The 14,042-nt window shown below is 34.9% G+C and overlaps 1 protein-coding gene across 1 annotated transcript; it reads left to right on the top strand.

Annotated features, from left to right (window-relative positions):
- LOC126972346 (probable deoxyhypusine synthase) lies at positions 1 to 1,501 on the top strand. The gene has a single exon (XM_050819033.1). The coding sequence runs from the start codon at positions 160 to 162 to the stop codon at positions 1,270 to 1,272; it is 1,113 nt and encodes a 370-aa protein (XP_050674990.1). The 5' UTR covers positions 1 to 159; the 3' UTR covers positions 1,273 to 1,501.
- Positions 1,502 to 14,042: the final 12,541 nt, after the last annotated feature.

Genomic DNA, 14,042 nt, shown 5'->3' with positions numbered 1-14,042 from the left:
TTATAGCTGTGTCGTCTTGTCATTGTCACATTAATTAAATATTAACAGAGATCTGTTTATAATAATTAATGCAATATATACACATATATTTGTACTAAATTCCAATAAAATAATATTGCCAAATATTAATACTGTAAAGTAAAAAGTATTTAAGTCATCATGGATTCAATACCTACTGAAAAACAAAAATCTCTTGCTCCCGATATTGCGTTGAATGCGGTACTAGTTCAGAGTCAAGATCTTCCAGCAGAAACACCTACGGTGGCAGGATACGACTGGGAAAGTGGAACAGATTACAATAAAATTCTTGAAAGCTATGCACGCTCCGGGTTCCAAGCAACGAACTTCGGAAAGTGCGTGTTGGAAATCAATAAAATGCTCAAATGCCGTTCGGTGGCTCTCAGTGAAGAAACAAGTGATGCATACGAAGAAGATATCTTTATTAAAAAGAAGACAAACTGTACTATATTCTTAGGTTATACCTCTAACATGATATCATCTGGTCTTCGTGACACTATCAGATTTTTAGTGAAAAATAAGCTGGTAGATTGCATAGTTACCACTGCAGGTGGAGTTGAGGAAGATTTCATTAAATGTTTAGCACCAACATATGTTGGAGATTTTAATTTGAATGGAAAAGTTTTACGGACAAGAGGAATCAATAGGATTGGCAATCTCTTAGTACCTAATGATAATTATTGCTTATTTGAAGAATGGGTAACTCCATTACTTAATGAAATGTTAGATGAACAGCTAAATGAAGGAGTGATCTGGACACCATCTAAAATTATAGCTAGGTTAGGAGAAAAAATTAATAATGAGAGTTCTGTATGCTATTGGGCTTGGCGGAATAATATTCCAATATTTAGTCCAGCATTAACTGATGGTTCTCTTGGCGATATGATGTATTTCCACTCATATAAACGACCTGGATTTGTTATTGACATATTAGGGGACCTAAGAAGGTTGAATACAATGGCTGTAAAAGCAAACAATACAGGAGTAATAATATTAGGGGGAGGAGTTATAAAACATCATATAAATAATGCAAATCTAATGAGAAATGGTGCGGATTATGCTGTTTATGTGAATACAGCAAGTGAGTTTGATGGCAGCGATTCTGGGGCAAGGCCTGATGAGGCAGTCTCTTGGGGCAAAATCCGACCAAATGCAACACCAGTGAAATTGTATGCAGATGCTACATTAGTGTTTCCATTGCTTGTTGCCCAAACATTTGCTAAACATCATTTTATTAATAAAAAGAATGTATGATAAATAAAATTATTTTACTTAATTACCGATTTTGAAACACATCTCTTAGGTATATCTCATAGTCTTATAACTGCAATTTTTTGTGATATGTGTTCTCTAAAAAAGTCAGTCTAAACTTTACAGATGAGTAGAATATTCCTTATAAATCTGCCTTACTGTATGCCTCAACATAATCATAAAACACACTATTATTACATGTAATATAAGTAATATAGGATTACAAATATTACCTTTTTGTGTTTGATTTTTTGCTATTTTTAAAGGATCATATTTTTTTAACCATCTGCACAACAGCTGTGGTTCGACCATACTATACATCTTGCCATCGGTTATGATTTATGTGCTACATAGATTGATGCCTAGAGGTCAAGTGTTACTGTCATTGGCACCTTTATAGGCGGGTGGCTCGTTTTAATCTGACTTAAAAAAAGGAGTATGTAATACTTGTATTTTGTATGTTTGTTATCTCGGATCTTAGTTGTTTGTGAACCAATATATTTTATTTGGGTGTGCTTCCAGATCAAACTTATGGTGTAATCTGTCAGCAATTAAAGAAAGTCATCAAATTCGCTAGTTTTTAGTACATACTTATTGTTTTGTTCCTTGAGTATTAAGTTTACTTTTGTGGATGAGATCTAACCTTCATTATTGGTACTGGATGAAAACGTTATACCCTAGAAATTTGTGTAAACTTTTACCTTTTTACGTGATGACTGCCATTATTATTAGTTACTTATATTCTAATTAGGAATAGGATTTAAATCACTCATTGATCGCTCACTCACAGAATCTACCACCCATTTGAAATAGTACGCCTCAGACCAGAGAAGAACGGGAGCAGAAAACTCAGCGGCATATTTTACATGTCCCGAGTGTGCAATGCATTAGTTGCCGATAACCTGATGTTTTTTCCTTGCTTGCCTTTGCGGCGCCGTGCGTCTAGTGGCAGCACTGTGCTCTGCCAGGTAAAGACGAGCGGCTCAACCGAGAGCTCGGAAAGAGATTCTTCAACTGTGACACAGTTGGTCATGGGTGAAAACCTACCTATGTGCTACTAATACACACGAACAGGCCATGCTAGTCGGGCATGGCCTGTTCGTACTTTCCTTGAAATACGGTAGTATTTATCAGATACATGTGCTCATTATTGATTCTCCTTAATTTACAATCTTAATCGCGTCTTATGACACTCATGGGTCTGGCACCCTCCCCCTTCTTCTTACGACCCGGGCAAACTTTCCTTGAAATACGGTAGTATTTATCAGATACATGTGCTCATTATTGTTTCTCCTTAATTTACAATCTTAATCGCGTCTTATGACACTCATGGGTCTGGCACGCTCCCCCTTCTTCTTACGACCCGGGCAAACTTTCCTTGAAATACGGTAGTATTTATCAGATACATGTGCTCATTATTGATTCTCCTTAATTTACAATCTTAATCGCGTCTTATGACACTCATGGGTCTGGCACGCTCCCCCTTCTTCTTACGACCCGGGCAAACGCAGGCCTAAACTGTGTGTGTGAGTAGGAGTCCTAAGAAGTGATTTGCGCTAGTGCAGCCGCCGAAGTTAGTGCTATAGTTTGTGCCCATTCACGCAATGGACAAAATAGATAAAACTAGTCACAGTCACACTCCAAAATTATCTGAAGCAAAACTGCCTACGCGTCTATTAGACAGAGTTTTCGTTCATTTATGTTTCTGTTAAACATAAAAACTGTACAAATATCCTTGCAGCTGATAAGTAGCTAGTATCGACAAGTATAATAAGTACCTACACATCGCAACATATAATTATATAGGTACGGACGTTCTCATATGTTTTTGCAGCACTTCAGAATGCCATAGTTACGTCGTAACGTGTATAATATTGTATGGCATTTGAAAGTGCACTTAATATTACGTCATCAATGGCTAATACGCCTGTTATAGTATAATCTCGTATCTTTATGATGATAATATATTTGATGAGCTCCTTGATCGAAATTTGTGGTTATAAATAGATTTGCAGAGAAATGGCAGTAGGTACCTACTATAAATATAAAATGAATGTGAAATTACACATTCGAAATTCGAATGTGAAATTATTATAATTTACATTATAAATAGTCGTTATTCGAAAGGTAGTAACTCGTAATTTTTTATAACATTAATAACGTTTATTTAATTTGTAAACACAGAGTAAAATAGTACAGCTATTATTAGCTATTGATTGACGTTGTTTAAAAAATGTAAACAATGATTTTTTAATCTGTAATACGAGGGCTGCACTAAAAGTATCGGGAAACAAGGAAGTGACACAACATTACTATTTAAAAATGTATTTATTGCTTTTCGAAATATTCTGCGCCAAATTTGACACAGTTTTCCATACGATGGAACCAATCATTGAAGCAACCATTGCATTCGGAAGTTGGGGTCTCCAAAATGGCCGTTTTGTAGGTGTCCACAACTTCTTCAGGTGATGAAAATCTCTGACCACGCAATTTATTCTTTATTTTAGGGAAAGTATAGAAATCATCAGGGCTTAGGTCGGGGCTGTACGGCGGGAGGTTTAATAATTCTATGTTTTCTTGCTCTAAAAACTCTTTTGTTCTGTGCGCGGTGTGAGAACTCGCATTGTCGTGATGGAGGATGATGCGGCGGTTGCAGTTCTCTTTACGGAGTTAAGAAACGACCTATGGCAAACAAATGCTAGCACACCATTATTATCTGTGATTTGTTTTAAAAATCTTCGGAGGAATATGGCCTCTTTCGCAGCCTCGAATAATATTATGTATTCAGCTACTGCTGTCGATAGTGCTATACTCCTGTTCGGAGCTTTGCCATGAAATGGCTCCATTGCCATCTTGAACACATTTCCTGAATATGACTTTCTGTCAACAAGATTACGTCCATGATCTGCATCAGCAAAGCCTTCAGTTTCTTGACATGTGTCCTTAGAGTATACTAGTCCCATACTCTTTGATCCTTTAAGGTATCTCAGAATCCTTTTCGTTGCAACCCAGTGAATTTCTTCATAATTATTACAAATTTGACTCATGAAGTTTGTTGCGTGGGAAATGTCAGGCCTTGTACACACAGCAACATACATCAATGATCCTATCAGCTCTCTTTAGGGTATACTGTCGTCAGGTACAGGTGACTCTTTTGGATTTTCGAAACGCTGCCCTGCAACTCCTGGTGTACTCACTGGTTTACAGTTCTCCATTTTAAATCTGCGAAGAATTTTCTCAATATACTCCTCCTGATCGATTTTAATAGTACCGTTCTCTTGCTTACTTCTCATTCCAAGAAAGAGCTCTGCCTTACCTAAATCTTTCATCTCAAATTATAAGTTCGTCCTTAACCTTTATCATTTCCTTTTCATTGTTGTATAAAATGAGGATATCATCAACGTAGATAGCCAGTATTATCATTTCTTTATCACGTTTCCTCATGTATACACAGGATTAGGTTAAGCAACCGAGGGGCTTGTTTAAGACCGTAAAGAGATTTCTTTATTAAACACACATAGTCTTCTTTTCCCTTTTCTTCAAAGTGAGGTGGCTGTCGCATATAGACTTTTTCACTTATGCTTCCATTTAAGAATGCTGTTTTGACATCCATATGGTCAATCTGCAGACCGAGGCACGCTGCCAACGCAATAAGAAGTCTCAGAGCTATGCCGGACCACGGGTGAAAAGGTTTCATCATAGTCAATCCCTTTTCGCTGTCTGAACCCTCGCGCGACCAATCGAACCTTGTACCGAGTTTTATTCCCGGCCTCCTTTTTGACTTTAAATAACCATTTGCAGTCAACAACATTTCTCGCTTGGTCAGATTTCACAAGAACCCATGTCTCATTTTCCTTTAAAGCATCAAGCTCCTCCTGTATCGCATGTCTCCAGGTTCATTGTGCTGTTGATCTTCTGTATCTAGTTCAATTGTTGCTTTTGCCTTGTTCGCTTCAGGATCAGCAGTCTTCTGATACATTTGGTTCTCGAAAAATACCACGTCTCGAGCTCTGTGAAGTTGATCTTTTGAAGGATCAATGAGTCTATATCCTTTTGACTGTTCACAGTAACCCACGAAAATCATCTCCAAGCTTTTCTGGAATCATCTGGAATGTGCATGTACGCCTTACATCCGAAGAATTTGAGATGACTAAGGACCGATTTTTGTCCTGTCCATGCCTCTTCTGGCGTCATCTCTCTTACAGCTAAAGTTGGGCTCCTATTCTTCAAGTAGACTGCGGTATTGATCGCCTCTGCCCAGTACCGAGTAGGTAGTCCAGCTTCCTGTAGCATCGATCTTGCCTTCTCTGCTATCGTGCGATTCGCACGTTCGGCTACTCCGTTTTGTTCGGGCGTATAAGCAATTGTTAATGCTTAATTCCATGGTCCTTCAGGAATGCGCCGACTCTCGCTTTAACCTTTAATTATTAATCTTACAACCATTTTTAGAAAAAACGACAACCTTATCCTTATTTACAATGCAACTTACACTCAACAAGTTAGAAGAAAGATCTGGTATATACATGACAGTCTTGACAATGACGTCAAGCGCAGCATTCTCTACATTTTCAAAACCTTCTCCATATACTTTACCACCATTTGCACAGCATACTTCCACCTTCTTGTCAATCTTTACAAAATCGCTCATCCAGTCCTTTCTATAGCTCATATGTGCTGACGCTCCAGAATCTAGAATCCATTCATCGATATGAGATTTCTCTTGATTCCCAGTGCTCAGTGCCGTCGCCATATGCCGTCCCTCGCAAATAAAGCACTTCACCGTCTTCTTTTGCTTATTCCTCTGAACAAACTTCTTATGATAGTTAGTAGTAGTAAGTGCCGAACTTGGGCCTGCGATACCCTTGATTGCGCAACAACAGTCTGCATCTGTTGTTGATACCCTTGTCCTCGTAAGCGATTTTTAAATTGTTCCAGGTAGCATACGCCGTCGCTTTGCGAACGTGTACCTTACACTAGCTCTCTATCAGTAGGCAGATCTTGGTGCGTGCCCGTTGATCACCCCGTTTAGCAACCGCGTCTCCATCACTTTCCACGTACTTCCATAAGCCATCGTGTACTAGTATGCACTCAACATCGAATTTCCAACTGTAGTAGTTGCTGTTTCCACTTAATTTCTCTATCGCTGGAAGACCTGAACCGGCCGCACTCGTAGAAGCCGTCATATCTCTGTGTGTACTCTGTGTAGGAAGCTCGTAGGTATTACTGTTCTTCTCTTTATTTTTCATCACGGCTCACATATACTTACGCACACTCTAGCGCTTTTACTGCATCTGCACTCTTTAATGAACGTGCTGGGCCCATAACCTGTTAGGAGTTTGATAATAAACATGCGTCATGATTCATACCAGCCAGTTAATGAACAAATGTACTTCTTTGCTCTAACAGCAACATGGCCGGTTTTGGAGACAAACGTGGCCACCATTTTTTTGCAACTCTCCGTGAACGAACAACTTTTGTTGGCTCATTTTCGAACACCCAAACTCGTGACTGGTTTTTTGTTTCGGGTTCGTACGCGTATATCTAGGATTCGTCACCTGATACGATGTTGTATACAGCATTTGAGGATCCTGCGTGGAATCTTTCCAGAGTTCTGACACAACAAGTAACGCGAGCCGCTTTTTGCTCTTCATAGAGCAAATGCGGTATCCATCAGGAAAACAACTTTTAAAACCTAATTGTTCTTGCAAGATATTAGTATTTGACTCATGCCAATGTCTAAAGTTGCCTGAATTTCGCGGTATGTCACATGTCGATCTTCCTCAATCAGCTTACGCACAGCATCAACGTTTTCTTTGGTGACTGTAGTTTTTCGATGACCTTGACGGGGATCATCACTGAGCTTGACACGTCCACGTAGAAATTCAGCAAACCAGGGATAAATTGTGATTTTGGATGGGGCTTCATCACCAAATGCAGAAATCATCCGGTCAACACACTGTTTTTGTGTTTAACCACTTCGAAAGTCATAATAAATCATCTAGCTCTAGAATTTCCTCGAGTCAATTCCATTTTCTCAACGACTAAACAAATTTGAAAAGACCTTGTGACAAGATCGAGATTTTTTTTTTTAATAAATTAATGGTACCTTTTCGATTTTTTAAACCAAGGAGTTTTCAATTAAAAATATTTTAATATGACAGGAACGGTAGAAATATTCCATTCCCGATACTTTTAGTGCAGCCCTCGTACATGTACAAAGCTATTCGTTTTTTAAGTTTATGCACTTCTTCTCTATATAAACTTTCACTTTGCCAAGGCCCAAAAGTAACAATAACCCATGCCCGACATTTTTTATATTTTAAAATTTAGTGTTACGTTTTTTGTCCGATATGAACATCATAACTATGAACCGATTTAAATAAAATTTGCACACTGAGTGCAGTTTGATCCAAATTGAGAGGTAGGATAGATTTTGTTTAGATTCGTGACTCTTTATTATCTTAATTTAATTTTTTTATTTATAACACATATAACATTATTTCTTTACAAGAACAAGGAACAATGAAACAATAATTGTTGATCTAATTATTGCAATTCTACAAGTTTTATAATTAATTAGTTCTTTTAATAAGTGCTTGGACTTATCACCTCAAAATTTCTGGCACCTGGAGATGCCTATATTAGTCTGCAATACCTTTTTCGAGTATCATTTCAATTTCATTATCAAATCACCAAAACTGCAACCGTCCCAACTGCGCGGGAGCGGACGAAGGAAGTTTCTTTGATGCGGTCTCAAAAACCGACAGCAAGCGGATCGCCCCGCGGCATTATTGAGCGCGGAAATGTTCAATTAACTAAAGTAACACCTGTTAAAGTTATGACGTTATCTAAAAATTGTTAAATGGTGCAACTCTGTTTTTGCTTAATCGGTACTTTAACATATTTGTTATTGTTAAAGTTAGTTGGTACAACTCAACCATAATCTAAATACACATTACACTTACCTCCAATATGTTAATTAAAATTTATACTTAATATGTTATCAAAACAAAAGCCGAAACAAAATACAACAAAAGAAGAATAATTAAATCTTAGAGAATTTATATACCTATCTAGATAGTCTCTAGCTGTTAGACAACCGATAAAAACAGGCCAGTTTTAATAGTTTAGTATGCGTGACAAGCTACGTCTTAAACTCGCCATTTGTATGACACTTTGTGTTAGTGTGCGTGCATTGATCAAAATAGAGGGTAACTCCAAACTCAATTTTTATCAAAATTTTTACAGCTGTCATAGTCTATCTAAACGATCTTAGTTTTAAATCATTTTTAAATATACTCGATTACAAGAGAAATTCCTAAATGAAAAACAGCTGTAGGCAACATTTTACAATCCAATTTTAGTAAGTATATGTCTTAGATTAAAGATTGGTCTGCGCTGCGCAGGCGTAGTCACAAAGTGCGGCAACTAATACTACTCAAGCCAGTCTCGAACAATGTGTGACGTTAATATTTCACATGTTCTGTTAAACTTTGTTAATACATAATCGAAACTTAAATGTCGGGTTGCGTAGTAAAACTTTCTAAAAATAATTCCACAAGAAATAAGAAAGACACTGGGCTCACCAATGATATTTAAAAGTATAGATAGGTTACCTAGACATCATTCGGTGTTTGTAAATGATACATAAACACACACATTAATAATTTAACAATGCAATAGCACACTACATTACGATTACACGTCAAAGAAGGATAATATAATAAATGCAATTATCGCAAGTGAAAAAGAGATAAGTTTAATTTGCTAATTGCTTCGTATTTGCATAGCAAAAACACAGAATCATTCACCAGATATGATTTTTTACCGTACACCGTGATTTATGCCTAAAATACGATTAATTCATGAGTTCATGTAATAAAAGTTATAAAGTAGTAAAACTCCATTTAAATTAGGTAAATTATGTGTTATTAGTGATTTAAAAATAATAATAATATTGATGATAATATATAGCCATATTAATAATATAAATTATTTGTACATAGAATAATAAAAAACATACAGACATATCAAAACAAAACCGAAATGTATTAACAGTAAGGGTTCCATTTTTACAATTTTACTAACGACGACTTCCAAAAAGTTTTAAGTTTACAATTATTATTTCTTGTATATTACATTATTTATGAATGTATTTTTGTTGAGGGTTTATTACAATAAGATAATGGGAGAAACAGAAAATGATCCATTGATTCTCCTGCAGTTAGCAAGGGATATACCGAAAGGGCAGTGTTACTGAAAAAACTCCTACGCAAGCAGATATCACTTACTGTCTGCGTCCGCTACCTACCCTAAAACTTGATTTTGTAGTTTGATGGTTCAGCTATACGCACTTGTTTATTAAAAAATATTAAATTTCGTATTACATTCACTGCAACAACGCCTTTTTTACAACATTTCCTAAATTGTCCTAAAATATACTACCTAGATTATCCCGCATCAGACAGGGTAGTTGCGGTATATTCTGAGTATTATCGTATCGTTCCAAATGTGTCGTCGATTTTGCGAGTAGACCTCCTGATACGTTACATACATTCCAAGATTAAGTACCAATAAAATATCAAATAGCCTGCTATTACTAATCTCATTCTATACCACCTTTATTATAAGACTTTGAAAGCCAGAACTTATTATAATCATCATAATATTATTTAAGAAAGACGCTCACTAACTAACAAGAAAACTCAAATTCCGCAATCAAGCGGTTACGAACGCTATGTATTCTGCCTACGATTTCACTTCTGGTTGATTAAGCTATGGAACATACTATTTGTCCTTGTCGCGCTGCAGTTGACATCATATTCGCTGTCCTGCTCGAACCACCACGTTAATAATTCGAGATTTATTTGTAAATAAGAAATGAAATCGTGATAAAATACAAATACGACGTTCTTTTATATAATTTCATATGGTATGAAATACCTTCACTCTTATATATCTTGCAAACATAGTTTTTACATTTTTTTAACACACAGGTTGGCATTTTAGATTATTATTGTCACGCCACGAAAATGTTCCGCTTAGCTCGCCGCTATTAGCCGACTAAATGAAATTACGACAATTGTCTGAATTTGTCTGCAACATTTTGCGCGCCCTAGTGCAACATTTAGCCCATCTACCTCTTTATTGTATATATACCATTGGGGCTCACACATTCATCAGTAATTATTTTGTATTTTATTAATTTCAATATAAAATAAAACGAAGCGTATGTTACAAAATTTGAAAGATGTCATTGAGTGTCAAGATGCCACGCACACAAGCGTCTAATAGTTCCCGTAAAAAGAGATTTTATTAGAAGCATAATATAATATGCGAAAAGACTTGTTCTTGACCCATTATTTACGACATAAAATTTATAATCAGAAAAAGAAGCAGATCACGTACATGAAGAGATAGATTTTATGTATTTATTTGAAACATATAAAACATTTTAAGACATATAAAATAAGACCCGAGCTTTGCCAATTGTAATTACAAACAAAAATGATTTTCGAGATGACAGACTTAAAAGTGGGAAGCTATTTCAGATGCGACTGTTCAGACGAGTATCTACAAATTAATTAAATTTTTTATTGAATATTTTAAAACGACCTCGTCAACTTCATTTTTTTTATTGGGAAGTACCATTTGAACGTCAATTTCAACTGTTGATGATTTTTCTTATGATAATAAGGTACGAGACGCGCAGGACGTTCAGCTGATGGTAATTGTTACTCATTGCCCATTTCAATGCAGAATGTTTTCCGAAGACTGGCTCTACCCACAGACAGACGAGTAAGGAAGTAAGCTTTTAAAGTTACTATTTTCTTTTCGAGATACCTCATCCCCTTGGAGATCATTCATAACGAAAGTAATTGTAAAAGCTTTGAAGAATTATTTTATTTTTACTTTCGGTTTTTTGGAACGAAGTTCCTTATGGGACGATGCGGATGGTACCCTTACCCAATGATGTTATTGTATTAAAAGAGGTAGATATGTCACTAGCGCGCCGAAAATCAATCGCCTAAATTGAGTCAATTGGTTCATTTGGTCGTAGTCGCTCTCTCGATACGAAAACGGTACCCACGCGTTTGTTGTTGACAGAATTGCTTACAATTTGATATAGGTACTACATTAAAATGCCGTCTTGTGTTATGGGAAGATGCATTAATTACGAAAGTAAAAAAAATCATAAAATTACATACCACAGTTAAGAAATCATGAATTATAACATTTTATTTGATTTCATTATTTATCTAATAAAATAAATATGTCGCCATGACAACGCCGATCGCCGCCAAGCCGATCATAGATGACAAAATATTGATGCTGTCTGTTGCGGGATGATCGAGGTAGAATATTTTAGGAAATGATATAAACAAGTCGTTGTTGCAGTGAATATAATACGAATGTAATCATTTTTAATAAACAAGTGCGTATATTGGTAGCTGAATTATCAAACTACTAAAACAAGTTTTAAGGTAGGTAGCGGATGTAGACAGTGAGTGCTATTTGTTTACGTAGGAGTTTTTTCAGTAACACTGTCCCTTTCAGTATATCCCCTGCTAACAGCAGAAGAATCAATGGATCATTTTCTTCTTCTCACATTACCTTATTGTAATAAACCCTCAAAAAAAAGACATTCATAAATAATATAAGATACGAAAAATAATAATTGTAATCTTAAAACTTTTTGGGAGCCGTCGTTACTAATATTGTAAAAATGGGACCTTTACTGTAGATTTCGGTTTTGTTTTGGTGTCTGTATGTTTTTTATTATTTTATGTATAAATAATTGATATCATGGCTATATATTATAAGTAATAAATATTAAATATTTTTTTTATAAAAACAATGAAACATTATCTACCTAAGTTCAATGCAGTTTTACTACTTTAAAGCTTTTACTACATAAACTCATGAATGAATCGTAATTTAGGCATAAATCACAGTGCACGGTAAAAAATCATATCTGATAAATGAAATGTATTTTTTCTATACAAATACGAAGCAATTAACAAATTAGAGTTATCTCTTTTTCGCTTGCGATAATTGCATTTACTATTCTTCTTTGACGTGTAATCGTAATGTAGTGTGCTATTGCAATGTTAAATAATTCATGTGTGCGTTAGTGTATCAGTTTCAAACACCGAATGTTGTCTACGTAACCTATCTATACTTTTAAATATCATTGCCCTTACCGGGAAAAAACGTCCGGAACGTCACTCTCTACATGTACGTCGAATCTTGCTTGGCGACAATATTGTTATTTATATATAAATAATTGACAAGTAACAATTATTGACGTTTGACACATTTTTGACAAATTACATTGATTGGTTATTTTATTTATTTAGTTTTAGAGCATTAGTAACAAGGCCAAATCAAACCAAAATACAATAAACGAATATTTAAATAGGTTTATAACTGCAAAATTACATTTATTTATTTAGAAATACCAACATTTGTTTACATTGATGCGTTATATAGTTATAATACACACTAAATATAGTGTACTTAATGTAACAAACAATTACAGGTATCTACCACATGCTTTAATAATTTTCACAAAGTAATGGTTAAATAAAATGGTATTAAATTATTTAACCATTGACTAAGAAATATAATTATTATGACTATATATAATTCACTAAACTTACATACAAATAATTTACGAACTGTATGGACAGAAGACGTGAAATTAATATCGATGTAATCACTATATTATGTGTTTACCATCATGCACAGCCTAGGAATAGGACCAAAGAGAATTTAAACACAACGTACAATGTAATTTGATCAAGCAATACATAATAATAATAATAATATATCTTTATTAAAAGGTATACACTCAGTGTAAATTACAATAATATATGTATAAAGTAAAATTATATAATACAATTAAATTAAAAATAATAACGTTTACAGTACCTTTTTGATGTTATTGAAGATAAACTTCATTGACTATTTATTATACATTGCGCGCCCACAACGACATCTAAAAATAAAAGTGAAATTTTCTGACGTTTGCGATATTATTTTTTTTTTGGTTTCTTCATCCATTATTGGGACAGGCCAAGGGTTCAAGACAATACAGCCGTATTCGTTAATATTTAATAATCTATTTCACGATTTTTACTATATAGTTCATTCTACAAACGTAGAATAGCACGACGAATAAATCATTTTTGTTTTGTCACGCCAAAGAAGTATAACTTCTTGCGTGCATACATAAGTATCCACACATTTTTTTTTATTTGAAAGTGGAAACTGCCCATTTTTTTTAGTAAATCAGTAAAATATTTTTATGATAAGGAACTTCATTCCTATCCGGTGTCCCACGACACCACATGGTTTTTTTTTTACGTTCTTATTTTGCTTTAGTTTTGTATTAATTACACGAATCACAAAAAAGTTAATTTACAAATGTTATTTTTTCGCAAACATTTTCCAGTAAAACTCTTTTTCTGCCAATTCGGTAACAGATGACCCTCGTCGAGAGAAAAAAAGCGCAAGAAATTCACCCAATATCATTTTTTAATAAGGATCATAATATCACATTTCTACTACTGGATTACATCTTTCCAATAACATTAAAGTTACACTGGTATATGATCAAAATCAAACCAAAAAATAACTTTATTCAATTAGGCTTAAAATAAGCGCTTTTAAATCGTCACTATAAATATTTCTTTTAATTTACCGAATATACCATATGTTTGGAAAAAGTAGAACATACAAGAAACTAGAACATACAACGATCACTCTTT

This window comes from Leptidea sinapis, chromosome 2 (genome assembly GCF_905404315.1).
Source record: "Leptidea sinapis chromosome 2, ilLepSina1.1, whole genome shotgun sequence".
Classification (NCBI taxonomy): domain Eukaryota; kingdom Metazoa; phylum Arthropoda; class Insecta; order Lepidoptera; family Pieridae; genus Leptidea; species Leptidea sinapis.
This window is presented reverse-complemented; position numbering and strand designations above follow the sequence as displayed.

Excerpts from the sequence above, each read along its gene's own strand:
- LOC126972346 (XM_050819033.1), top strand. The coding sequence starts at position 160 with ATGGATTCAATACCTACTGAAAAACAAAAATCTCTTGCTCCCGATATT.